This window comes from Oncorhynchus gorbuscha, linkage group LG15 (genome assembly GCF_021184085.1).
Source record: "Oncorhynchus gorbuscha isolate QuinsamMale2020 ecotype Even-year linkage group LG15, OgorEven_v1.0, whole genome shotgun sequence".
Lineage (NCBI taxonomy): Eukaryota > Metazoa > Chordata > Actinopteri > Salmoniformes > Salmonidae > Oncorhynchus > Oncorhynchus gorbuscha.
The window spans coordinates 36,484,003-36,511,072 of record NC_060187.1 but is presented as its reverse complement, the minus strand read 5'-3'; the positions used below and the strand labels follow the sequence as shown (position 1 = coordinate 36,511,072).

Genomic DNA, 27,070 nt, shown 5'->3' with positions numbered 1-27,070 from the left:
TGTAAGTGAATGAGCACCACCTGCCAACAATTATGATGCATCTGTGGTGGAAAGTTCAGTTGTCTGTCTGTGTGATGTTTACTGTTGAATCTAATACGGGTTCAGTTGGTCAGCAGATTGAAACCATGTGCAAACTGACACTATAGCTGACAACAGCCCCAAGTATTTACTCTAGATTCTAGTGAAAGGTAATGTTGCCCCCTAGAGGTAAAAAATACATAAGAGCCCTTTACAGGCCAATATAAATCTCTTCACACAAGGCTATTACTTGAATAACCATGTTAGGGTTGTGGCGATAAACTCTCCTTCAGGGTGACTGCAGGTTACAGATCTCATCAACAACTTTCCTTGTCACCTGACCCCCTGATATCACAGTAGGGCCAAAAGGACAACAACCTGAGTGCTGAGGTTAATCTAAAGTTAAGTGGCTTCTTTCGACACTCAAAATGAGAATAGCACACACAACATTCTTACCTCAGAGTTATCCCTGAGTGATATGTCCCCAAGTGTCTGTAACAGAACACATAACAGAATAAATGAGGAAGCTATAGTAGTACAGTATGTGTTTTTGTTAAGGATTTAGTTGAGGAACACATCAGGAAATCATTTAGGTCGCCACCACCCCAGCTCTTAGGAAGACTGCAGGGTACAAATCTCATCAACTGACCTCTGTCCTCAAAAAATGGCTAAAACCATTTGGATCAAGACTGTGATGTTAATCTAAAGTTAACTGTATTCATCCTCTACATTCAACACTCAGGATAAGAAGAGGAAGTAGAGGAATAACCGTCTTACCTCAGAGTTAACCCAGAGTCATAGATTCCCATGGTCTAGAAAGGAACACAAATAGAGAAAGGAACAAATAAAGATGCTATAACAGTACTACTCAGTATGTGCTGCTTTAAGTCAAGGAAAGCATCAGGAAATCCTTTAGGTCTCCACCACCCCAACTAGGTGTCAAGGTGACTGCAGAGTACAGCTCTCATCATCAACTTTCCTTGTTACTTTAACAGCGACTTATTTTCACTTCTCTTAATTTACATTCAACACCCTGGATAAGAAAAAGAGTCGAGGGAGAACAGTCTTACCTCAGGTAATACATCCCCACAGTATCTATAAAGAGAACACAAAACAAATGTATTTAATGAAGAATTGCGAGCTAAGAATCATATTCAATGAAAATATATTACCCTATAAACAGTCTATTATAATATCTATTAGAATATATCCATTCGCTCCTGCTATAAGAAACCGCTCAAAACTCTAAGAAAGATCTTTATTTTGGTTTTAAATAGATTTACAAACCAAAAATAAAATAAAAAATACAAACAAGAAAATAAAACAAGTGATCGTCAAAATATCCAGATTGTATACAGTCTTTGAAGCAGAGGTGATAGGTTGGGGGGGACAGTTGTCCAACACACAGTGAGAGGCTGTGGTCAGATTCACTTCGATGTGAAAAAGTTTGTAGTTTTGTTTTCCTTACTAACATCGGGGGTCCCTCGGTGATGCAACGACCAAAAAGAAAGTCTGTATGAATGGGAAGGAAGGTAGCATATTGGGAGGAAACACACAGTAGATGATGAAAATGGCAACTTCACAAAATGAAATCCCACTTCCTTAAAACAAAATGGGGGGTGGTTCACGAAACGCAACAGCCATATGTAGAATGTAAAAACAGTTAAGAATTCCTGATTAGATTGATGTACACATGCTTTATACTCAAGATTTTAACACAAAGAGTACATTTTTCCCCCAGTAAAATCACCTATTGTCCTTGATTGGAAAAATACAGTAGAATACCTAAATGTTTCTGAATTGAAAAAATATAAAATGGTGGTAAATGTACTACTAAGTCTAATGAATAACCCCCATGATATGGTGTTTAAAACAAAAGGTCAAGAACCAGATCACTAAGTACATGTAAGGGGAAAAAAACAGTTGCTCTCACCTTACTCATTTTGAAGTAGAAGACGACATCAAAAGAAGCCCACTCAACTTAGTTATAATGGAGTATATGGGAATCAAGTGTCTTCCTACAGCCCCATACTGAGCCGGACACTGGCATGCTAGTGGAATGGCTGTATGACCTAAAACTCAACATCCCTAGCATTCTTACAATGGGAAATGCGCTTCTCTCAAACGTCCCATCAAATAGTCAAGGCGTAACGATGAATGAGCATTTATGCACTACTGAAGCAACACAAACGTGGGGTTGTGTTAAATACTGTTAAATAGTTTGTATTTAATGTGTCAAATCCTTTGTGATGGAGCCACTTCCGTTGCGAACACTTCTACAGACATATGTTTGGTAAAGTGACTGAGGAGTTTAAGCAAATCAGCCAATTCAAAATCGCTTATGTGCAAGACATCACTGTTACAGACTTGCCATAGGGACTGTTGTTGATTTAATACAAACATGTTCTCGTAGCAAAGCATTCCTGCACTACATTTGAATAAAATAATGACCCACCACCCAAACATGCATATACACACATTGAGACAATTATTCCTCAACTCCCATCTTTAAGTGGTCAGTGGTGATGAATTCCACGAGGTAGTGATCAGAGTTAGGAGCTGCCCCCCCCCCCCCCCCCAGCTCAGATCACTGCCTTTCTGTACTTGCCTATGGCGCAGCAAGAGGAAGTGCCCCTCCCTACCTTCAGGCTATACTCAAACCCTACACCTCTGTTTTTTTGGCCCTCCCACCCCTATAGTCAAAGCTCTTCTTTGTCCTGGACCCCAATGTTGGAACCAGCTTCCCTTTGAAGCTTTGACAGCAGAGTCCCTGCCCATACTCCTCACCCCAACAATATATATATATAAAACAAATGGGTGTCTAGCACAGACTTGGCTACTTTATTGAGGAAAATGTACTTACTATGACTGAGATGTGGTGGTGCCACCTAGCTATGTTAAGATGAATGCACTAAGTCACAGGTAGCCTAGTGGTTAGAGCATTGGACTAGTAACCAAAAGGTTGCAAGACCAAATCCCCGAGCTGACAAGGTAAAAATCTGTCATTCTGGCCCTGAACAAGGCAGTTAACCCACTGTTCCTAGGCCGTCATTGTAAATAAGAATGTGTTCTAAACGGACTTGCCTAGTTAAATAAAAAACAGTGGATAATAGTGTCTGCTAAATGATTCAAATGTATGAGGTCTCCAAAAGAGTACACCAGCATCAGAACATCAACTGTCTGCAATACGCTCGTATCATTACAAACCACTAATTCATACAGTAAAACTAGACTCTGGAGCTAGGTAGACAGTGGCAGACAGTTGTGAGCAACCCCAGACCCAATAGTGAAATGTCAGGGGTCCCCTTAACCTCAGAAAGCGTCATGTGACAGGCAGGCTGGCCGGCATCACAAGGCTGTCAACCAGGTGAGAGGTCACCAAGTTCAGATGAACACTACTATCTCAGGCCTCTCTCTCTCCACACTGCCTCGGTGTCTGGATACACACTCTACAGGAGACAGAGCCCTTACCCAAAACTTTAAAAAGCAAGCGGTCATTGAGAGCTAACCATGGGAATCATTTGTAGAGCTAGCATTAGCTCTAACACTCCACAGACAGGAAAATAAAAACACCAGAAACAAAATGGACAACCTAAATCTGTAGCTTTCTTTCAAAATGCATCTGGATTTAGCGTGCAGGTGTGGCTGCACTGCTGTGGGGGGGTAGAGTATGAGTTCAGTTTAAGGGGGTGCTGACAGGGGAGAGGAAGGGGTAGTGAGGCGATGGTGGGTCGTCAGGACTCCTCGGTTCCCGAGTCATCTTCGTCGTAGCAGCAGTCCTCGTCATCCTCATCTTCGTCCTCCAGGTCCTCGTCGTCATAGTAATCGTCGTAGAAGAGGTTGGAGCCCTCATCGGGGGGCGGGGCGCGGGTGCGGACGCAATACTCTGCCAGGGTTGTGGGCACCTTCACACCGTCGCGCTCAGCGTCGGCTTTGGTGGCGTGGACCTGCTTCCTGTTAGAGACAAGGAAGGGACATGGTGAGGGCTGGATAACAGGGACATCCGTCAACTGTGGAGGTGGTAAAGGGTGTACCTGATGGTTTGCGTCTCTGTTCTCACACTCAATGTGTCTGCGCATGTGTGTGCCTACATAATGATTGTGTCGCTCTCTCTGTGCCTGGCCTTGCTCTTTGTGTGCCATATGATAAATCTGTGTGTACGTGTGTGTGTGTGTGTGTGTGCCCACCTGATGATCTCTGCGTACTCTCTGTCCTTGCCCTTGCTGTCTCTCCACTTGCGGTACATGACGGAGGCGTCCACGTTGGCTGGGGAGAAGGTGTTGGGCTCGTTGAGCAGAGAGATCACACTCAGCAGGATCGTCCTAAGAGGGAGAGTGAAGGAAGGAGGGAGAGACCGTGAAGGAACAGAAAGAGCGAGAGAGATGGAAATGAGTCAACACCAGGGTTAGAGGCAAAGCAGCCAAGTCAATTTGCTCCTGTGTGGCTAATTGAAATCAGACTGTTCTGACAGCAGCTAATCTGATACACTGATGGATGGACACAACAGACACTATTGTTTGTTGTAGGGGTGTGAATATTGAAACAACATTTAGAACAAAATCCTTAACTGAAAAAACGTTTTCACACAGTGCAGTTATCACATAACTACTAGCAGGTTCTGATCATCATCATAAAGTGCCATTGAAATGTAACAAACACCTAATGCAACAAGGCTGTAGCGTTAGTAGGAGGAGATAAGTATCTTAAATGATTTGCCACAGATATAAAGTGCTCCGCACATCAACGTCGTTGGATGAATGGCAGAGCGAGACAGGGAATCGACAGCAGCGAAGTATTGTATGACAATACTGAGAAGTTAAATGAGAAGGAGGTGAGGTGAGCTACAGTGGCAGTACATGTGCAATGCTTAACCATCTAAACCATCTGAAAGGGAGGCACCGTGACCCAACCCGTTGCTGGCAGCCTTGCGATAAAGGACGAAGTGACAATATCACACCGCTGATTACAGTTGATATGCAGCCATTGTCAATGGTAGAGGACGTCGGCGTCACTGTCATGACTGCACATCTAGAACAAGACGCCATGTCAAATAACGGTGAGGGCCTGGATGGAGAAATGATTGCTCTGCAAGTACAAATCACGAGCTCTCAAACACCATGCGTGGCATTAACAACTGATTGTTGGACATCTATGGACACGCGGTCATACATCACTGCAACAAGCCATAACATTGATGAGAAGTGGGACATGAAGTACCATGTACTGACAACGGAGGTCAAGGAGGAAAGGGACAGCAAGACATTCCTGTCTTGCAGGAAATCAGCCATACTGCTCATTCTGTGCGTGATGGCATTGTCATGCCAAGATGAGCCTGCAGGAAGGGTAACACGAGGGAGGAGGATGTCTTCCCTGCAAAGTACAGCATTGAGATTGCCTGCAATGACAACAAGCTCAGTCCAATGATGCTGTGACACACCATCCCAGACCATGATGGACCCTCCACAAATTGATCCTGCTCCAGAGTATAGGCCTCGGTGTAACACTCATTCCTTCGACGATAACCGCAAATCCGACCATCACCCCTGGTGAGACAAAACCGCGACATGTCATTTGTTGACTTCTGTGATCGAAAAAGCCTTGGTTTCATGCATGTCAACATCAGAAGCCTCCTCCCTAAGTTTGTTTTACTCACTGCTTTAGCACACTCTGCTAACCCTGATGACCTTGCCGTGTCTGAATCCTGGCTCAGGAAGGCCACCAAAAATTCAGAGATTTCCATACCCAACTATAACATCTTCCATCAAGATAGAACTGCCAAAGGGGGAGGAGTTGCAGTCTACTGCAGAGATAGCCTGCAGAGTAATGTCATACTTTCCAGGTCCATACCCAAACAGGTCGAACTACTAATTTTGAAAATTACTCTCTGCAGAAATAAGTCTCTCACTGTTGCCGCCTGCTACCGACCCCCCTCAGCACCCAGCTGTGCCCTGGACACCATTTGTGAACTGATCGCCCCCCATCTAGCTTCAGAGTTTCTTCTGTTAGGTGACCTAAACTGGGATATGCTTAGCACCCCGGCAGTCCTACAATCTAAGCTAGATGCCCTCAATCTCACACAAATCCTCAAGGAACCCACCAGGTACAACCCTAAATCTGTAAACAAGGGCACCCTCATAGACGTCATCCTGACCAACTGGCCCTCCAAATACACCTCCGCTGTCTTCAACCAGGATCTCAGCGATCACTGCCTCATTGCCTATATCCGCTACGGAGCCGCAGTCAAACGACCACCCCTCATCACTGTCAAACGCTCCCTAAAACACTTCTGTGAGCAGGCCTTTCTAAATGACCTGGCCCGGGTATCCTGGAAGGACATTGACCTCATCCCGTCAGTTGAGGATGCCTGGTCATTCTTTAAAAGTAACTTCCTCACCATTTTAGATAAGCATGCTCCGTTCAAAAAATGCAGAACTAAGAACAGATATAGCCCTTGGTTCACTCCAGACCTGACTGCCCTCGACCAGCACAAAAACATCCTGTGGCGGACTGCAATAGCATCGAATAGTCCCCGCGATATGCAACTGTTCAGGGAAGTCAGGAACCAATACACACAGTCAGTCAGGAAAGCTAAGGCCAGCTTCTTCAGGCAGAAGTTTGCATCCTGTAGCTCTAAATCCAAAAAGTTCTGGGACACTGAAGTCCATGGAGAACAAGAGCACCTCCTCCCAGCTGCCCACTGCACTGAGGCTAGGTAACACGGTCACCACCGATAAATCCATGATTATCGAAAACTTCAACAAGCATTTCTCAACGGCTGGCCATGCCTTCCGCCTGGCTACTCCAACCTCGGCCAACAGCCCCCCCCCCCCCACAGCTACTCGCCCAAGCCTCTCCAGGTCCTCCTTTACCCAAATCCAGATGGCAGATATTCTGAAAGAGCTGCAAAACCTGGACCCGTACAAATCAGCTGGGCTTGACAATCTGGACCCTCTATTTCTGAAACTATCCGCCACCATTGTCGCAACCCCTATTACCAGCCTGTTCAACCTCTCTTTCATATCGTCTGAGATCCCCAAGGATTGGAAAGCTGCCGCAGTCATCCCCCTCTTCAAAGGGGGAGACACCCTGGACCCAAACTGTTACAGACCTATATCCATCCTGCCCTGCCTTTCTAAGGTCCTCAAAAGCCAAGTCAACAAACAGGTCACTGACCATCTCGAATCTCACAGTACCTTCTCCGCTGTGCAATCTGGTTTCCGAGCCGGTCACGGGTGCACCTCAGCCACACTCAAGGTACTAAATGACATCATAACCACCATCGATAAAAGGCAGTACTGTGCAGCAGTCTTCATCAACCTTGCCAAGGCTTTCGACTCGGTCAATCACCATATTCTTATCGGCAGACTCAGTAGCCTCGGTTTTTCGGGATGACTGCCTTGCCTGGTTCACCAATTACTTTGGAACAAAATCCTTAACTGAAAAAACGTTTTCACACAGTGCAGTTATCACATAACTACTAACAGGTTCTTTGCAGACAGAGTTCAGTATGTCAAATCGGAGGGCATGCTGTCCGGTCCTCTGGCTGTCTCTATGGGGGTGCCACAGGGTTCAATCCTTGGTCCGACTCTTTTTTCTGTATATATCAATGATGTTGCTCTTGCTGCGGGCGATTCCCTGATCCACCTCTACGCAGACGACACCATTCTATATACTTCCGGCCCGTCCTTGGACACTGTGCCATCTAACCTCCAAACGAGCTTCAATGCCATACAACACTCCTTCCGTGGCCTCCAACTGCTCTTAAACGCTAGTAAAACCAAATGCATGCTTTTCAACCGTTCGCTGCCTGCACCCGCACGCCTGACCAGCATCACCACCCTGGATGGTTCCAACCTTGAATATGTCGACATCTATAAGTACCTAGGTGTCTGGCTAGACTGTAAACTCTCCTTCCAGACTCATATGAAACATCTCCAATCGAAAAACAAATCAAGAGTCGGCTTTCTATTCCGCAACAAAGCCTCCTTCACTCACGCCGCCAAACTTACCCTAGTAAAACTGACTACCCTACCGAACCTCGACTTCTGCGATGTCATCTACAAAATTGCTTCCAACACTACTCCGCTAACTGGATGTAGTTTATCACAGTGCCATCCACGCTCCAGCAGGCGTAGCTCACTGATCATCCCTAAAGCCAACACCTCATTTGGCCGCCTTTCGTTCCAGTACTCTGCTGCCTGTGACTGGAACGAATTGCAAAAATAATAATAATAATAATAATAATAATTTAAAAAAGTAAAAAATAAAAAATAAAAAATAAATCGCTGAAGTTGGAGACTTTTATCTCCCTCACCAACTTTAAACATCTGCTATCTGAGCAGCTAACCGATCGCTGCAGCTGTACATAGTCTATCGGTAAATAGCCCACCCATTTTTACCTACCTCATCCCCCATACTGTTTTTATTTATTTACTTTACTGCTCTTTTGCACACCAATATCTCTACCTGTACATGACCATCTGTGTCATGTTTTGTCATTGATTATCATGCCTTGTCCCTGTTCTTCTCCTTCTATTCGTTTCCCTCTGCTGGTCTTATTAGGTTCTTTCCCTCTTTCTATCCCTCTCTCTCCCCCTCCCTCTCTCACTCTCCCGCTCTCTCTTCTCTCTATCGTTCCGTTCCTGCTCCCAGCTGTTCCTATTCCCCTAATCAATCATTTAGTCTTCCCACACCTGTTCCCGATCCTTTTCCCTGATTAGAGTCCCTATTTCTCTCCTTGTTATTCGTTTCTGCCCTGTCGGTTCCTTGTCTAGAATTCACCGTGCTGTGTTTGTGTATCGCCCTGTCGTGTCGTGTTTTCCTCAGATGCTGCGTGGTGAGCAGGTGTCTGAGTCTGTTTGGTTCAAGTGCCTTCCCGAGGCAACCTGCTGTTCACCTGCTGTTCAAGATCGAGTCTCCAGTTTGTCCTCGTCATTTCGAGTGAAAGTTGTGTTTTTTGATTGTATTTACTTTACTGGATTAAAGACTCTGTTTTCGCCAAGTCGCTTTTGGGTCCTCTTTCACCTGCATGACAGAAGGAACCGACCAAGGAATGGACCCAGCGACTTCAGACGCTCGTTACACTGCCGTCGAGATCCAAGGAGCCATGCTCGGCAGACACGAGCAGGAATTGTCTGCTGCTCGCCATGCCGTGGAGAACCTGGCCGCTCAGGTTTCCGACCTCTCTGGACAGTTCCAGAGTCTTCGTCTCGTGCCACCTGTTACTTCCTGGCCTGCCGAGCCTCCAGAACCTAGGGTTAATAACCCACCTTGCTACTCCGGGCAGCCCACTGAGTGCCGCTCCTTTCTCACGCAGTGTGAGATTGTGTTCTCTCTCCAACCCAACACATACTCTAGAGAGAGAGCTCGGGTTGCTTACGTCATTTCACTCCTTACTGGCCGGGCTCGAGAATGGGGCACAGCTATCTGGGAGGCAAGGGCTGATTGCTCTAACAAGTACCAGAACTTTAAAGAGGAGATGATTCGGGTTTTTGACCGTTCAGTTTTTGGTAGGGAGGCTTCTAGGGCCCTGGCTTCCCTATGCCAAGGTGAACGGTCCATAACGGATTATTCTATTGAGTTTCGCACTCTTGCTGCCTCTAGTGAGTGGAACGAGCCGGCGCTGCTCGCTCGTTTTCTGGAGGGACTCCACGCAGTGGTTAAGGATGAGATTCTCTCCCGGGAGGTTCCTTCAGATGTGGACTCTTTGATTGCTCTCGCCATCCGCATAGAACGACGGGTAGATCTTCGTCACCGGGCTCGTGGAAGAGAGCTCGCATCAACGGTGTTTCCCTGCTCCGCATCGCAACCATCTCCCTCCTCTGGCTCAGAGACTGAGCCCATGCAGCTGGGAGGGATTCGCATCTCGACTAAGGAGAGGGAACGGAGGATCACCAACCGCCTGTGCCTCTATTGCGGAGTTGCTGGACATTTTGTTAATTCATGTCCAGTAAAGCCAGAGCTCATCTGTAAGCGGAGGGCTACAGGTGAGCGCAACTACTCAAGTCTCTCCATCAAAATCCTGTACTACTTTGTCGGTCCATCTACGCTGGACCGGTTCGGGTGCTACATGTAGTGCCTTGATAGACTCTGGGGCTGAGGGTTGTTTCATGGACGAAGCATGGGTTCGGAAACATGACATTCCTTTCAGAGAGTTAGAGAAGCCTACGCCCATGTTCGCCTTAGATGGTAGTCATCTTCCCAGTATCAGATTTGAGACACTACCTTTAACCCTCACAGTATCTGGTAACCACAGTGAGACTATTTCTTTTTTGATTTTTCGTTCACCGTTTACACCTGTTGTTTTGGGTCATCCCTGGCTAGTATGTCATAATCCTTCTATTAATTGGTCTAGTAATTCTATCCTATCCTGGAACGTTTCTTGTCATGTGAAGTGTTTAATGTCTGCCATCCCTCCCGTTTCTTCTGTCCCTACTTCTCAGGAGGAACCTGGCGATTTGACAGGAGTGCCGGAGGAATATCATGATCTGCGCACGGTCTTCAGTCGGTCCCGAGCCAACTCCCTTCCTCCTCACCGGTCGTATGATTGTAGTATTGATCTCCTTCCGGGGACCACTCCTCCTCGGGGTAGACTATACTCTGTCGGCTCCCGAACGTAAGGCTCTCGAGGATTATTTGTCTGTGTCTCTTGACGCCGGTACCATAGTGCCTTCCTCCTCTCCGGCCGGGGCGGGGTTCTTTTTTGTTAAGAAGAAGGACGGTACTCTGCGCCCCTGCGTGGATTATCGAGGGCTGAATGACATAACGGTTAAGAATCGTTATCCGCTTCCCCTTATGTCATCAGCCTTCGAGATTCTGCAGGGAGCCAGGTGCTTTACTAAGTTGGACCTTCGTAACGCTTACCATCTCGTGCGCATCAGAGAGGGGGACGAGTGGAAAACGGCGTTTAACACTCCGTTAGGGCATTTTGAGTACCGGGTTCTGCCGTTTGGTCTCGCCAATGCGCCAGCTGTTTTTCAGGCATTAGTTAATGATGTTCTGAGAGACATGCTGAACATCTTTGTTTTTGTCTATCTTGACGATATCCTGATTTTTTCTCCGTCACTCGAGATTCATGTTCAGCACGTTCGACGTGTTCTACAGCGCCTTTTAGAGAATTGTCTCTACGTAAAGGCTGAGAAGTGCTCTTTTCATGTCTCCTCCGTTACTTTTCTCGGTTCCGTTATTTCCGCTGAAGGCATTCAGATGGATTCCGCTAAGGTCCAAGCTGTCAGTGATTGGCCCGTTCCAAGGTCACGTGTCGAGTTGCAGCGCTTTTTAGGTTTCGCTAATTTCTATCGGCGTTTCATTCGTAATTTCGGTCAAGTTGCTGCCCCTCTCACAGCTCTTACTTCTGTCAAGACGTGTTTTAAGTGGTCCGGTTCCGCCCAGGGAGCTTTTGATCTTCTAAAAGAACGTTTTACGTCCGCTCCTATCCTCGTTACTCCTGACGTCACTAGACAATTCATTGTCGAGGTTGACGCTTCAGAGGTAGGCGTGGGAGCCATTCTATCCCAGCGCTTCCAGTCTGACGATAAGGTTCATCCTTGCGCTTATTTTTCTCATCGCCTGTCGCCATCTGAGCGCAACTATGATGTGGGTAACCGTGAACTGCTCGCCATCCGCTTAGCCCTAGGCGAATGGCGACAGTGGTTGGAGGGGGCGACCGTTCCTTTTGTCGTTTGGACAGACCATAAGAACCTTGAGTACATCCGTTCTGCCAAACGACTTAATGCCCGTCAAGCTCGTTGGGCGTTGTTTTTCGCTCGTTTCGAGTTTGTGATTTCTTACCGTCCGGGTAGCAAGAACACCAAGCCTGATGCCTTATCCCGTCTGTTTAGTTCTTCTGTGGCTTCTACTGATCCCGAGGGGATTCTTCCTTATGGGCGTGTTGTCGGGTTAACAGTCTGGGGAATTGAAAGACAGGTTAAGCAAGCACTCACGCACACTGCGTCGCCGCGCGCTTGTCCTAGTAACCTCCTTTTCGTTCCTGTTTCCACTCGTCTGGCTGTTCTTCAGTGGGCTCACTCTGCCAAGTTAGCTGGTCATCCCGGTGTTCGAGGCACTCTTGCGTCTATTCGCCAGCGCTTTTGGTGGCCGACTCAGGAGCGTGACACGCGCCGTTTCGTGGCTGCTTGTTCGGACTGCGCGCAGACTAAGTCGGGTAACTCTCCTCCTGCCGGTCGTCTCAGACCGCTCCCCATTCCTTCTCGACCATGGTCTCACATCGCCCTAGACTTCATTACCGGTCTGCCTTTGTCTGCGGGGAAGACTGTGATTCTTACGGTTGTCGATAGGTTCTCTAAGGCGGCACATTTCATTCCCCTCGCTAAACTTCCTTCCGCTAAGGAGACGGCACAAATCATTATCGAGAATGTATTCAGAATTCATGGCCTCCCGTTAGACGCCGTTTCAGACAGAGGCCCGCAATTCACGTCACAGTTTTGGAGGGAGTTCTGTCGTTTGATTGGTGCGTCCGTCAGTCTCTCTTCCGGGTTTCATCCCCAGTCTAACGGTCAAGCAGAGAGGGCCAATCAGACGATTGGTCGCATACTACGCAGCCTTTCTTTCAGAAACCCTGCGTCTTGGGCAGAACAGCTCCCCTGGGCAGAATACGCTCACAATTCGCTTCCTTCGTCTGCTACCGGGTTATCTCCGTTTCAGAGTAGTCTGGGTTACCAGCCTCCTCTGTTCTCATCCCAGCTTGCCGAGTCCAGCGTTCCCTCCGCTCAAGCGTTTGTCCAACGTTGTGAGCGCACCTGGAGGAGGGTGAGGTCTGCACTTTGCCGTTACAGGGCACAGACTGTGAGAGCCGCCAATAAACGCAGGATTAAGAGTCCAAGGTATTATTGCGGCCAGAGAGTGTGGCTTTCCACTCGCAACCTTCCTCTTACGACAGCTTCTCGTAAGTTGACTCCGCGGTTCATTGGTCCGTTCCGTGTCTCCCAGGTCGTCAATCCTGTCGCTGTGCGACTGCTTCTTCCGCGACATCTTCGTCGCGTCCATCCTGTCTTCCATGTCTCCTGTGTCAAGCCCTTTCTTCGCACTCCCGTTCGTCTTCCCTCCCCCCTCCCGTCCTTGTCGAGAGCGCACCTATTTACAAGGTACATAAGATCATGGACATGCGTTCTCGGGGACGGGGTCACCAATACTTAGTGGATTGGGAGGGTTACGGTCCTGAGGAGAGGAGTTGGGTTCCGTCTCGGGACGTGCTGGACCGTTCACTCATTGATGATTTCCTCCGTTGCCGCCAGGATTCCTCCTCGAGTGCGCCAAGAGGCGCTCGGTGAGTGGGGGGGGTACTGTCATGTTTTGTCATTGATTATCATGCCTTGTCCCTGTTCTTCTCCTTCTATTCGTTTCCCTCTGCTGGTCTTATTAGGTTCTTTCCCTCTTTCTATCCCTCTCTCTCCCCTCCCTCTCTCACTCTCCCGCTCTCTCTTCTCTCTATCGTTCCGTTCCTGCTCCCAGCTGTTCCTATTCCCCTAATCAATCATTTAGTCTTCCCACACCTGTTCCCGATCCTTTTCCCTGATTAGAGTCCCTATTTCTCTCCTTGTTATTCGTTTCTGCCCTGTCGGTTCCTTGTCTAGAATTCACCGTGCTGTGTTTGTGTATCGCCCTGTCGTGTCGTGTTTTCCTCAGATGCTGCGTGGTGAGCAGGTGTCTGAGTCTGTTTGGTTCAAGTGCCTTCCCGAGGCAACCTGCTGTTCACCTGCTGTTCAAGATCGAGTCTCCAGTTTGTCCTCGTCATTTCGAGTGAAAGTTGTGTTTTTTGATTGTATTTACTTTACTGGATTAAAGACTCTGTTTTCGCCAAGTCGCTTTTGGGTCCTCTTTCACCTGCATGACAATCTGATCATTTATCACTCCAGTGTTAATCTGCAAAATTGTAATTATTCGCCTACCTCATTCCTTTTGCACACAATGTATATAGACTCCCCTTTTTTTTCCTACTGTGTTATTGACTTGTTAATTGTTTACTCCATGTGTAACTCTGTGTTGTCTGTTCACACTGCTATGCTTTATCTTGGCCAGGTCGCAGTTGCAAAGGAGAACTTGTTCTCAACTAGCCTACCTGGTTAAATAAAGGTGAAAAATAAAAAAATAAAATAGCACTTTCTGCCAGTCCTGTCTGGTCCAGCGACAGTGGGTTTGTGCCCATAAGTGACGTTGTTGCCGGTGATGTAAGGCAGGTCCTCACCAGACAACAGGCCTCCACCCCTTAGTCCAGCCTCTCTCAGCCTATTGCGGACACTGAGCACTGATGGAGCGATAGTGCGTTCCTGGTGTAACTCGGGCAGACGTTGTTGCCATCCTGTACCTGTCCCGCAGGTGTGATGTTCGGCTGTACCGATCCTGTGCAGGTGTTGTTACACGTGGTCTGCCACTGTGAGGATGATCAGCTGTCAGTCCTGTCTCCCTGCAGCTCTGTCTTAGGCATCTCGGGACAGATATTGCAATTTATTGCCCTGGCCACATCTGCAGCCCTAATGCCTACTTGCAGCATGCCTAAGGCAAATTCACACAGATGAGCAGGGACCCTGGGCATCTTTCTTTTGGTGTTTTTCAGAGTCAGTAGAAAGGCCTCTTTAGTGTCCTAAGTTTTCATAACTGTGACCTTAATTGCCTACCGTCTGTAAGCTGTTAGTGTAGTAACACTACTTCCACAGATGCATGTTCATGAATTGTTTATGGTTCATTGAACAAGCATGTTTAAACCCTTAACAACGAAGATCTGTGAAGTTACTTGGATTTTTCCGAATTATTTTTGGAATACAGGGTCCTGAAAAAGGTCTGTTTCTTTTTGTGCCGAGTTTGTGTGTGTGACAGTGTGTAGTAGTAGTATGTGTGAGCGAGCGAGTAATAAAAAAACATGGAAACAAGTAAACGGAATGAAATCAAATGTGTAAAAAATAAGTGTTTGATAAATTCCACATTGTTACTAACAGTCAAACACATTTCAAAGATGAGGTAAAGCAGTGAAGTGAGAGAATGATCAGTGAGGGAGAGAGAGCAGCTCTGTACCTGACGTTCTGCGTGGGGTTCCATCTCTCAGAAGCCAGTTCTCCACTCTGGGGGTCGTCCACAGGGGGGTGCAGGATGGAGATGCACACGTCCCCATTCTACAGAAACACTTGCACACTTCAGTTACCAGCAATACATAAACCATGTATAAAACACACTACCAGGCCATAGCCAAATGATATCACAGCAGCAAAGTATTAAAACGTTCTAATAGAAGATAACAAATCAAAGCAATCAAGAGAAAAAGGGACATTGGACTATTATGAATGGGACCCCCCCCCCTCAAAAAAAAGAGATGATTGTGTAACAATGACAGTGTTGTGCTGTCTCTTACCTCATAGATGTTGGGGTGCCACATCTTGGTGAGGAAGCGGAAGGCCGGAGGAGAGTAGGGATAGTCGATGGGGAACTTGATCCGAGCCTGAGAGAAGAGGGGGAAGTGCACACCAGTTAGTGATGCAAGAGGTAGAGGCCAGTTGAATAAGGTGTAAGAAAATACCTCTGGTCAAATGCCTTGTCATGGCTACTTTATTTAGGCCTGTCTTACCTTGGTACCAGATCAGTATGTGCTTTAGCCAACTCCCCTATGTTGTCATGCCATAGACAGTGGAGTGGCAGCTAGGGCTACCTTTCTACTTACAGTACCTGTAAAAGGGTTGGACACACCTACTCATTCAAGGGTTCGTCTTTCTTTTTACTATTTTCTACATTGTAGAATAATAGCGAAGACATCAAAACTATGAAATAACACAAATGGAATCATGTAGTAACCAAAAAAGCATTTATATCAAAATATATTTTAGATTCTTCAAAGTAGCCACCCTTTGTCTTGTTGACAGCTTTGTACACTCTTGGCATTCAACCAGCTTCACCTGGAATGCATTTCCAACAGTCTTGAAGGAGTTCACAGATATTTTGAGCAATTGTTGGCTGCTTTTTCTTCACTCTGCGGTCCAACTCATCCCAAATCATCTCAATTTGGTTGAGGTCAGGGGGATTGTAGTCATCTGATGCAGCACTCCATCACTCTTTCTTGGTCAAATAGCCCTTACACAGCCTGGAGGTGTGTTGGGTCATTGTCCTGTTGAAAAACAAAATGACAGTCCCACTAAGCCCAAACCAGATGTGATGGCATATCGCATATTGTGCCTTGAATTCAAAATGAAATCACTGACAGGGTCACCAGCAAAGCACCCCCACACCTCCTCCATGAACCAAACAAGGAGATCATCCGTTCACTCTACATGTCACAAAGACAACGATTGGAACCAAAAATCTCAAATTTGGACTAGGCAGATCAATAGGACAGATTTCCACCGGTCTAATGTCCATTGCTCCTGTTTCTTGGCCCAAGCAAATCTATTCTTTATATTGGTGTCCTTTTGTAGTGGTTTCTTTGCAGCAATTCGACCATGGAGGCCTGATTCACGCAGTCTCCTCTGAACAGCTGATGTTGAGATGTGTCTGTTACTTGAACTCTGTGAAGCATTTACTTGGGCTGCAATTTCTGAGGCTGGTAACTCGAATGAACTTATCCTCTGCAGCAGAGGTAACTCTGGTTACTCTTTCCTGTGGCGGTCCTCATGAGATCTTAGCGCTGGATGATTTTTCCGACTGCACTTGAAGAAACGTTCAAAGTTCTTGAAATTTTCCAGATTGATGGACCTTCATGTCTTGAAAGTAATGGACTGTCATTTCTCTTTGCTTATTTGAGCGGCCATAATATGGACTTGTTCTTTTACCAAATAGGGCTATCTTTTGTATACCACCCCGAACTTGTCACAACACAACTGATTGGCTCAAACGCATTAAGGAAAGAAACTCCAAAAATGTACTTGTAGGAAGGCACATCTGTTAATTGAAATGCATTCCAGATGACTACCTCATGAAGCTGGTTGAGAGAATGCAAAGCTGTCATCAAGCCAAAGGGTGGCTACTTGAAGAATCTCAAATAGATTTTGATTTGTTTAACACTTTTTTGGATACTACATGATTCCATATGTGCCATTTCATAGTTTTGACATCACTACTATTCCACAATGTCAGAAAAAAGCACAAATAAAGAAAAACCCTGGAATGAGTAGGTGTCCAAACTTTTGACTGGTACTGTATGTCATTGAGAACGGATCTCTCACAATGATAACCAGCTTAATAAAAACAGGCGAATAGGCCTAGTTAGAGTTCCATTTTTTTGTTTTTTACAGCGGACCGTCTGACGGATATGGAATCCCCTGGTTAATTGACTCCAGAGCTTGGTGCTCTAACAGCAAACAGACAGGCTGAAAAGCTGAGGATATTGTATCCGCTTTTCAAAATGTGATCCAAAACTGATGTGTGGTAATACTGTGTCCACGCTGTATTAAGTAGTAAGGATCATCTAGCCAACACAACATTAAATACAGATGGTGGTTTTGAAGTGAACCAGACTGCTGTGTAAATTCAATCATAGATGGTGAACAGCACAAGCCTAACTAATGAGTGTGTAACTGGATACACCAGGCCTTCTGTGGTATTGTTCTGTATAGTGTGTACAGGCTGAGTGAAAAGCCCATGGTGATTGTGCTGTGTGTTTGGGAGACATTGTTGGGGTTGTCCCCCAGCTCTCATCACCACAGACAAGCCACCACTCACCATCCCCCCCAGTAGACCCCCTACTCAACTGACACACACCACACACACCATGAATCCCAGGGCGAGTAGAGCATGGGAGGGGTACCATTCCTCGAGGCTCACGGTACACCCGTGTGTGTGTGTGTGTGTGTGGGGGGGGGGGGGGTCGTTCTTTACCACTCACACAAACTAATGACAAAGGCAGGCACATACACCACACAGTCTGCTGATCCTCCCCCTCTGCCACCCCCTGCGCACACTCGCTGATTCGGCACAGTCAGCTGGTGCTCCTCATGCTGAGCCAAATGCCACGAGGGGGAGCGGGTGGGGGCTGGGTGTGTGTGTTGGGGAGGGTGGGAACATGTACTGGGGGAGGGGGGGGGGGGGGCGTTGCGCACAAACTCCACACAAGCCTATGGCTTCCCTAATATTACAATTTTACTTAGGCCTAATGCTGATTGCATTGTACGAGTCAGTAGTGACTAGTAAATTGAACAGGAAGACATTGCCATATCTACCAGGTCCATACAACAACAAGTCCAGAGTGGAAACCCTGGCAGGCCGAATAGAATCCTGTTTGCTTTTAAAGTCTGGCGCCATGCCTCCGAACTGGCTCGGGTCCAGAATGACTGGGGCTCACGCCAACACTCCACATACAGACAGCGAGAGAGAGACCAGCAACAACAGGCTTGCAGCTTACATACCAGCCTAGCTCCAGCAGTTCAGTGAGGACCCGTGTTAATGCAGAGCTCTGTAAGGTGAGCTCTGAGTGCAATATTCAAGCAATCGGCTTATTAAATGGGGGTACTGCATTTCATCACGTGCCTTATAGGAGGGCCTATAACACTTTCTCTGCCCACAGAGAGCCACAACATAAATCTCAATAATAATTTAAATATATTTTAAAAACATTCCACAGAGCTTCTAAACATAGAGGCACAACATCGCAAGACTTCCGGGAACACTTGCGAAACAGACCAAGCAGGCCAGGCCAGGGTTTGAGAAGTGAAAAAGCATTCTGTAGTTGTTCATTTTCTTAAAATCTAAAAGCCACAACCTAGATTCGAGCCAATGTCTAAAGTAGTTGAACATGTTATTACACCAACCTCGTGAAAGTGACAAATTGACAACTTTGAATTAGTCCAAAACAACTTTAAGAGTGCCTTTGATTTGACCATTAGACCCGATGACATGTTTCTGCACATGAGCTTAGCTAGCCAACGTCGCCATGACGTCACCTAGACGTGTGATTGGGGATTTCTATTGGAGAAGCAGTTTTACCTGATCTTCATACTGTACAGACTGTCTTTGATCATACTCTGCCCAAAATAGCCTACCTGATCATATGAATGGAACAAAGAGACACACCCAACCAACATAACTCAGGGCTTTATTTATTTGCATGAGTTAAATAAGACATAAAACATGGCTGATCCAGGCTTGGATAGAAAGAGAAAGATAAGGGAAACAGGAAAAGGAGGGAGGAAGGGTGTGTCCTCCACAGAGAGCACCGACTTGGCACTGTCGCCCTGCATGCCACTCACACAGCCCATGGCAGGCAGACTGCACTTACACAGCCCATGGCAGGCAGATTGCACTCACAGGCAGGGAGGGAGGGAACTTTCCATGGCAGCAGAGAGCTGAATCCCCTGCAAAACTGACACCAAGCCTAGCGAGAGAGCAACACGCACACAAAGAGAGAAAGAGAGAGAGGGAGGGCAGTGGAGTGACTGGGCTTAAAAAGTTGGCCTTGTTCATTCCCTCTGCTGCACCATGCCTACCTCATCAAGAGCATCCCAAGGAGGAGTCAAACAGAGGCTCAGAATAGGGACATTTGCTCCGTTTCTCTCCCTAATTCTAAACGCTACACACACTCCCTCTCTTCCTCTATAAATATCCCCTCCATGCCACACAGTGACACACCCTAGCCCGTAGCCCCAGAACAGAGCTCCTCAGTGCACACCCAGCCTCTCCTGGCTGCTCAGCTCCATGTCTCTTTGAAGTGAGGCTCTCCCGAGAGCCCTGTGGAAACAAGCAGCAACTGCTTTTAAGTATCACCCAGTAACAGGTAGAGAACTGGGAGGACGTGTTGCTGCTTCAGTCAGGCAGGCAGGAGGAGGAGCGGCTGGCACAGGGAAAGCAAGAATATTTAGAGCAGAACTGCTTGTCTCAGCATCTACCTAGTAACCTACCAAGTCCATGTTTGTTTGAACATGCTCTCCCCTGCTCTCTTGCCACACTCTCCTTCTCATAGGATTTGAGTTAAAGTGATGCTCCACAGCTTTGGTATAATTTCAGCCAGTAGTTTTGAAAGTAGTGCTCACGAGGCAAAATGGTTCCTGAAAATTTTGCACACAATTGTGTAATACATCATCCATTTCGTTTGACACATACATGCTTAGGATCCTGAACTGCATCTTGAAGAGTTTCCGTGGTTAAAAGGTGAAAGGGTTTAAAACAGTTAACCTTGAAACTGGCGCAAGGCAGTGGATTAAATTTGCCCCCGCAGGTGGAGATGCAAATGGCAATGAAGAATAAAAGATACATTTTCTACTCTTTTAAATGCTCGGTCTTGGACGGTGACCTAAACACTTGGATGACAAAGCCAGTCAGGAAGAACAAACACATCTTGTTGAGGTTGGAATCAGGGCAAAGTAAACCAGGTTAGCTAAAGCAACCTAAACCCTAACAGAACTAATCATTATGTTCCTCCCAACGCACCACCTTCCCCTGTCTGCAGACCCCCCTTCTACCAGTCCCCAGGTGCTCTCATTCTCTCTCCTATTCTCCCCCGGACTCGCTCTCCTGGCTGCTCAGTGTGAATGAAAAGGAACGTGTCCTTGAGAACAGCAGTGCACTGCGCACACACATACATTCTAGTCTACAACACGTGTATGATACGAGGTTCTGTAGATTATCCTGACCAGACCCAACAGGGTCCTGCCTCATTAACAAAACCTTTTCAGTGCAGTGGAGGAGGAGGAGTAAGAGGAGGAAAAGTATGGGCACAGGCAGAGTACACTACACCAGAACCACTGTCAAGACTGAACGGCAGTCCACTTCACAAACACAATTTGCCTAATCAGAATCTGCCAACAAACTTGACAGGATGAGGGCATGCCAAAACACACACCTTTAGTATTAGAAGACAAATATTCTACTGTTAGGCTCACTGAGGAATTAATATAATAATAATAATAATATAATAATATAATAATAGTTAGTGAACTAAATGTGCTGTGGACCAAGGCACCAAGAATTATTAATATTTTCTGATACAAAGCATTACTGGTAGGTCTAATTCCCATGGAAGTAGGCTAAATTAGTGATTTATCCATGTAGGAGAGACATTGGATTTGCAAGTGCCTCCAATGTTGGCCTATTTCTGAAAAAAGAAAAGCTGAAACAGACTGCCTATCAAATGGGGCCCAGTTCTCTTATCCCAGGCTAGGAACATGTAAGCACATGATCATGATGAGGCTGACCATTGGAAGGTGTACTGTCTAACTCTACCTCTACATGGGCCCCCATTCACTTCATGGCATGCTTGCTTTTCACAAGGCCCACAGGGGACCAGCGTGAGCGGGGCCAGGAGTGGCACTGCCTCGCTCTCCCACTCCTACTCCCAGCTCTTATTTCTGTGTGACAGAGCCAGGCAGCCAGAGGAGGAAACATGACTCCAGCATTCATTTTGAAATACACCATTAAAACATTGGATGGAAATCTAAAAATAAAATGGCTTTCTCGAAGGGTCGGGGTTTGCATTTCTCAACCACACCAAGTGTGGTTCCCGTCACCCTCATCAGTGTTGACATTCCACTAACCCTAGGCTCTTAACACTATCGTGGCATAGGCTTAAACTTACTTCTAACATATTTTCTAGCTAGTGTAATTCGTGGCAGAAATCTCACGCTTCAACATGTAGATGACCTCATGGTTGAGGAAGTGTATGGATGATGCCACTCAAAAAGGAAGTAGCAGAGCTAGAGCAATTCCTCTTGTCATGACAGTCTTTGAACTCCAAGCAAAACATCATGCACTTCTCAAAGCAGAAAGGCTCTGTTGTTAAAAGGAAAAAGGGGGCAGTCTTTGGCCCACTCTGCTTGAGGGGATGTGTTGTTGACTATGCGAGTGAAGCGTTGGCTGGCTGGCTGTCGTAGTGGAAGGTTGCCAGGGACAGCTAAGCTAATGGGATTGCTGGCGTGTTAATGAAGGGTTGGGGAAGACAATGTAGTCCAAGAACAAGAGAGAATATGAAGATGGCGTTGACAGTGATTATGTAGAACATTCTGCATCTTGATGGGCAGTGCAGATCTCCCCTGAGCTTCCAGGCCAGGCAGTGGTCGTTCTGCTCTACGTCCCTGCCAGGACAAATTCTCTGGCCAGGTGACTTGGCTCCTCTTGTCCCTGTCCCAGGGTCACACCGGGACCAGGCTGCAGTGCTGCTGCCACCCTGTCACTCTACATCAGGCTGCAGGCCCTACCACGGCTGCGAACAACTTAAATTTGAGTTGTCACAGGTGTAGGTAGACCTTACCGTGAAATGCTTACTTACAATCCCTTAACTCTTTCTTAACTGCATTGTAGGTTAAAATATTTACTAAATAAAAGTTGAAAAAAGTTAATAACGAGGCTATAGGCAGGGGGTACCGGTACCAAGTCAAAGTACAGGTTAGTCGAGGTAAAATATAGGTAGGGGTTAAGTGACTACGCATAGAAAATAAATGGGGGGGGAAATCAATGCAAATAGCCTGGGTAGCCATTTGATTAACTGTTCAGTAGTCTTATGGCTTGGGGGTAGAAGCTGTTAAGGAGCCTTTCGGACCTAGATTTGGCACTCCGATACCGCTTGCTGTACGGTAGTAGAGAAAACAGTCCATGACTAGGGTGGCTGGAGTCTGACACCGCCTGGTATAGTGGTCCTGGATGGCAGAAAGCTTGGCACCAGTGATGTACTGGGACGTAAGCACTACCCTCTGTAGCGCCTTGCGGTCGGATACTGAACAGTTGCCATACCAGGTGGTGATGCAACTAGTCAGGATGCTCTTGATTGTGCAGCTGTAGAACTTTTTTAGGATCTGAGAACCCATGCCATATCTTTTCAGTTTACTGAAGTGGAATAGGCATTGTAGTGCGCACTTCACAACAGTCTTGGTGTGTTTGGACCATGGTAGTTTGTTGGTGACGTGGACACCAAGGAACTTGAAGCTCTAGACCGGCTCCACTAAAGACCCGTTGATGAGAATGGGGACGTGTTCGTTCCACCTTTTCCTGAGTCCACGATCATCTCCTTTGTCATGATCACGTTGAGGGAGAGGTTGTTGTCATGGCACCACACTGTCAGGCCTCTGACCTCCTCCCAATAGGCTGTCTCATTGTTGTCGGTGATCAGGCCTACCACCGTTGTCGTCTGCAAACTTAATGACGGTGTTGGTGTCGTGCTTGGCCACACAGTTGTGGGTGAACAGGGAGTACAGGAGGGGACTAAGCATGCACCCCTGATGGGCCCCCATGTTGAGGATTAGCGTGGCAGATATGTCGTTGCCTACCCTTACCACCTGGGGGCGGACCATCAGGAAGTCCAGGATCCAGTTGCAGAGGGAGATGTTTAGTGCCAGGGTCCTTAGCTTCGTGATGAGCACCTTAAAAGTGGCAGCTATACCCTTTAGCTCAGTGCAGATGTTGCCTGTAATCCATGGTTTCTGGTTGGGGTATGTACGTACGGTCACTGTGGGGCTGAAGTCATCGATGCAGTTATTGATGAAGCCGGTGACTGATGTGGTGTACACCTCAATGCCGTCGGATGAATCCCGGAACATATTTCGGTCTGTGCTACTAGCTTAGCATCTGTGTCATCTGACCACTTCCATATTGAGTGAGTCACTGGTTCTTCCTACTTTAGTTTTTGCTTGTATGCAGGAATTAGGAGGATAGATATTATGGTCAGATTTGCCAAATGGAGGGTGAGAGAGAGGTTTGTGCAGGTCTTTGTGTGGGGTAAAGTTGGTCTAGAGTTCTTTCCACAAGGTAGTTGTGTGATCCAGTAAAGAGTGTTTGGCCATGGCAAATATATAAATGAAGACAGAACTTGGCTGAATATCTACACATTGGCAATGAATGAGAGGAATTCTGACCCTAATAATGTCAAGTCCGTTGAGTCGCCCATTTGAAAAAGTGGTATAGGTTAATTCCACTTTTATTACTGTATTTTAGTTTCAGTTTGCCAATCTAGCATTAATATTTTGTTTGGTGACACGTGTACAGTCAGAGGAGTTGCACCCTGATGCCAACATGCTGCTCTGGGTTTGAATAGGCCTACGTCCATTGATGGAAAAAGTACCCAATTGTCATACGTAAAAGATACATAAATAGAAAATGACTCAAGTAAATGTGCAACTCATCCAATAAAATCCTACTTGGGTAAAAGCATTTGGTTTTATATATATATATATATATATATATATATATATATATATATGCATACTTCATTTTAAATTCCTTATATTAAGCAAACCAGACAGCACCATTTTCATTTACAGATAGCTAGGGGCACACTCCCAAAATCATTTACAAACAAAGTATGTGTTTAGTGAGTCTGCCACTTAAGTACTTTACACCACTGCCTACGTCACGGTTTGACTCAGACTCTTTTCAATAAATATGCACAAGCAGCATGTCACAGAGGGTTTGTCTAACCTGTGTAGACAGGGAGGGTCTTCGCCATAATGAGGAAACTGTTTCCTCTAACGTCTCCAACAAACCAATGAGTCACAGGTCTGCTGTGTATTTCACAGTCAAGCATTGCATTGCTGGCCCAACAATTCAATCTCGTACACAGCACCCACAATACACATGTTCCTATAAATCTCTATTCCTACCCACAATACACATGTTCCTATCTAGCACAGCTCAAGCTTAGCCTACTGTGCTACCCAGAAAAGACTGGAAGCAGGTATCTGAATAAAAAGAGTTACATTCGTGTTTCCAATGACATAAACCAATTAGTAGGCCACCCGATTCCAACGTTGGTAGTTTCATTGATAAACAGAAAAGAAAACCCTGCACTGATGCTCATGCTCCCAAGGATGCCTGATGAAGACGTAAGGGTCTAAAAGTTGTTCTAAATAAATATCACCTGGGAGCATGAGCAGCAGTGTGCAGCATTTTCTGTTTTCAATGAGTCGGCCTATAACTCCAGCACCTGTGGAAAGTACCTGGATGTGTGGCTGTTCTTCAGCTTTAGTTTCATTGATACTCTTGCATCAACCTTGGATTTGATTAATAATGAAGATAAAATGTGTCTTCTATTGGGTGATTACAACAATCAAATATCAATGGCAAACCATACATACTGACACTAGAATATAATACTGGGTGCGTAGAGTCAATTTGGAACAAGTTGGAAAATGCTATCTGCTGCTATGAAAACAAAGGAACTGGGTTTAGTTCAACGTATTATAGGAACCAGTGGAGGCTGCTGAGGGGAGGACGGCTCATTAATGGCTGGAACGGAGTGGAAACCATGTGTTTGATACACTTGATACCATCATACTAATTTCACTCCAGCATTACCACGAGCCCGTCCTGTCCAATTAAGGTGCCACCAACCTGTCATAGGAACCTACAATACATTAGAAATAGGTCTACTTAATTGGCATTTACCATTATCAGCAGCTGTATATCAATAACATGTGTTACCTTTGAGATACATGTCAAGCCACCACAGAAAGGAAATGTGGCTTTGGATGTGATACATTGTCATAGTGTAACAAACATGCGTTTGGCAATGATTGACAACATTTAAATTCCAAGAAGAAAGAAGTCATATTACGTTATTGGGAGGTCTTTAGGGTTAAAACATGGACATACATTGACAAACAGGACCAATCTATGAACAATAAAGCAATGGCAACATACAGACTTAACAAAACTAACAGCGCTGTTAATTCTGCCTGACTGGCCACAGTGATATCATTTGGCAATGTTTATTTCTTAAAATTACCTGTTAACATCATAACATGTTTTGTTGGTTGTCAGATGTAGATCAGCAGCACTGGAGGCTGCTGTGGGTAGGACAGCTCATAACTCTCTGGAATGGTATTAACTCATTGAAACCATATGTTTGACATCATTCCAATCCAGCCATAACTATGAGCCCATCCTCCCCAGTTAAGGTCCCACCAGCCAACTGGTCAACTCAGCAAACTAGGCCAGGTTCGAGGTTGTCAGACAGTTTTCAATAGTTAGGTACTTCAAACAAAGGTGACAAAATATAGCACAATTGCTACCTCCGTAACATTTACAGAAGTAATACTGTTACAGTATCTACAGTAGACATTAACTTCTAGTTTGGGACAATAGTGAACACTGACCAGGCACATAAGTAGTCAGTCTGGTGACACAAGCACATTCGTGCGATGAGGAGCGACAAAAACACTGCGACAGTAAGTGATTTGATAGCTAGCTAGTTAGCGATCTTGTGAAATATTCAGCAATTGAATACTCACCTTAAAATAACCTCCCTCATAGTGAGTATTTGGGGGTCCAAATATAGCAACTTCCCAGTTGTACAAGTCCGATTCGTCCACTAAAGTTATCCTGAACCCTTCAACTGGCTCCTCTTGAAGACTTTTCATTTCTAGCATGAGTGCTTTTTGGGAACTGGCTACATGATGATGTCCATGCTGAGCCATATTCCGCGACGATCCGTTTAATATACCTAACTATAGCTTTTCATGTAAAATGTAGCTAGCTAGCTACTTAAATCACCCTCGCAGAAACCGTTTGATTGTTCACTCGTTTCCCCACAAAGTCTCAACAATTATCCGCTGTTATTACGTTCAGTTCTCTTCCACTGTGATCGAACAAACCCATAAATCTCTCGCTTTACAACCAACCCAAAGCTAGCTTGCTAGCATTTCTCGCGAATCTGTTGTTGATCTTCTCCTGGAGGGCAACGTAACGCTTCCTCATTGACTCAAAGCCAGATTTGAGCAACGGAAATGTTTATAGTCAAAGCAAACTAGAAATCACAAACAAATGAACGACTGTCCGAGAGAGTAGGGAAAGATCTCTCCTCCTACAGCAGCTGCTTCACCGTGTCGCAACTGAAGTCACTTAAGCTGGTCCCACAAAGCTTGATGCCATGAGCAGTGAAATGCTAGCAATGCTTTCTGGGAATCGAAGTTAAACAGGACACATAGACTCCAAAAATAAAAACGCAACATAAAGTGTTTGTTTCATGAGCTGAACCAAAAGATCTCAGAAATGTCCCATATGCACAAAACGCGTATTTCTCTAAAACGTTATGCACAAATTTGCTTACATCCCTGTTAGAGAGCATTTCTCTAATCAATCCACCTGACAGGTGTGGCATATCAAAAAAACAGATTAAACAGCATGATTACACAGGTGC

General features: G+C 46.0%; 1 protein-coding gene across 1 annotated transcript; it reads right to left on the bottom strand.

The window, feature by feature from the left end:
* Positions 1–1,262: 1,262 nt before the first annotated feature.
* LOC123997051 (ubiquitin-conjugating enzyme E2 R2-like) lies at positions 1,263–26,937 on the bottom strand. Its single transcript, XM_046301020.1, has 5 exons — positions 26,163–26,937; positions 15,380–15,466; positions 15,046–15,143; positions 4,206–4,340; positions 1,263–3,972 (listed from the first exon to the last, which is right to left on the bottom strand). The coding sequence occupies exons 1-5, from the start codon at positions 26,346–26,348 to the stop codon at positions 3,753–3,755; spliced, it is 726 nt and encodes a 241-aa protein (XP_046156976.1). The 5' UTR covers positions 26,349–26,937; the 3' UTR covers positions 1,263–3,752.
* Between the last annotated feature and the right edge of the window lie 133 nt (positions 26,938–27,070).

What these genes read in the sequence shown, in the direction of transcription:
- LOC123997051 (XM_046301020.1), bottom strand. Translation starts at nt 26,348, where the DNA reads ATGGCTCAGCATGGACATCATCATGTAGCCAGTTCCCAAAAAGCACTC. An exon ending in AACCCCACGCAGAACGTCAG is followed by an intron (nt 4,341 to 15,045) that starts GTACAGAGCTGC and finishes TCTCCCTCTTAG; the next exon opens with GACGATCCTGCTGAGTGTGA. An exon ending in GAGTACGCAGAGATCATCAG is followed by an intron (nt 3,973 to 4,205) that starts GTGGGCACACAC and finishes TGTCTCTAACAG; the next exon opens with GAAGCAGGTCCACGCCACCA.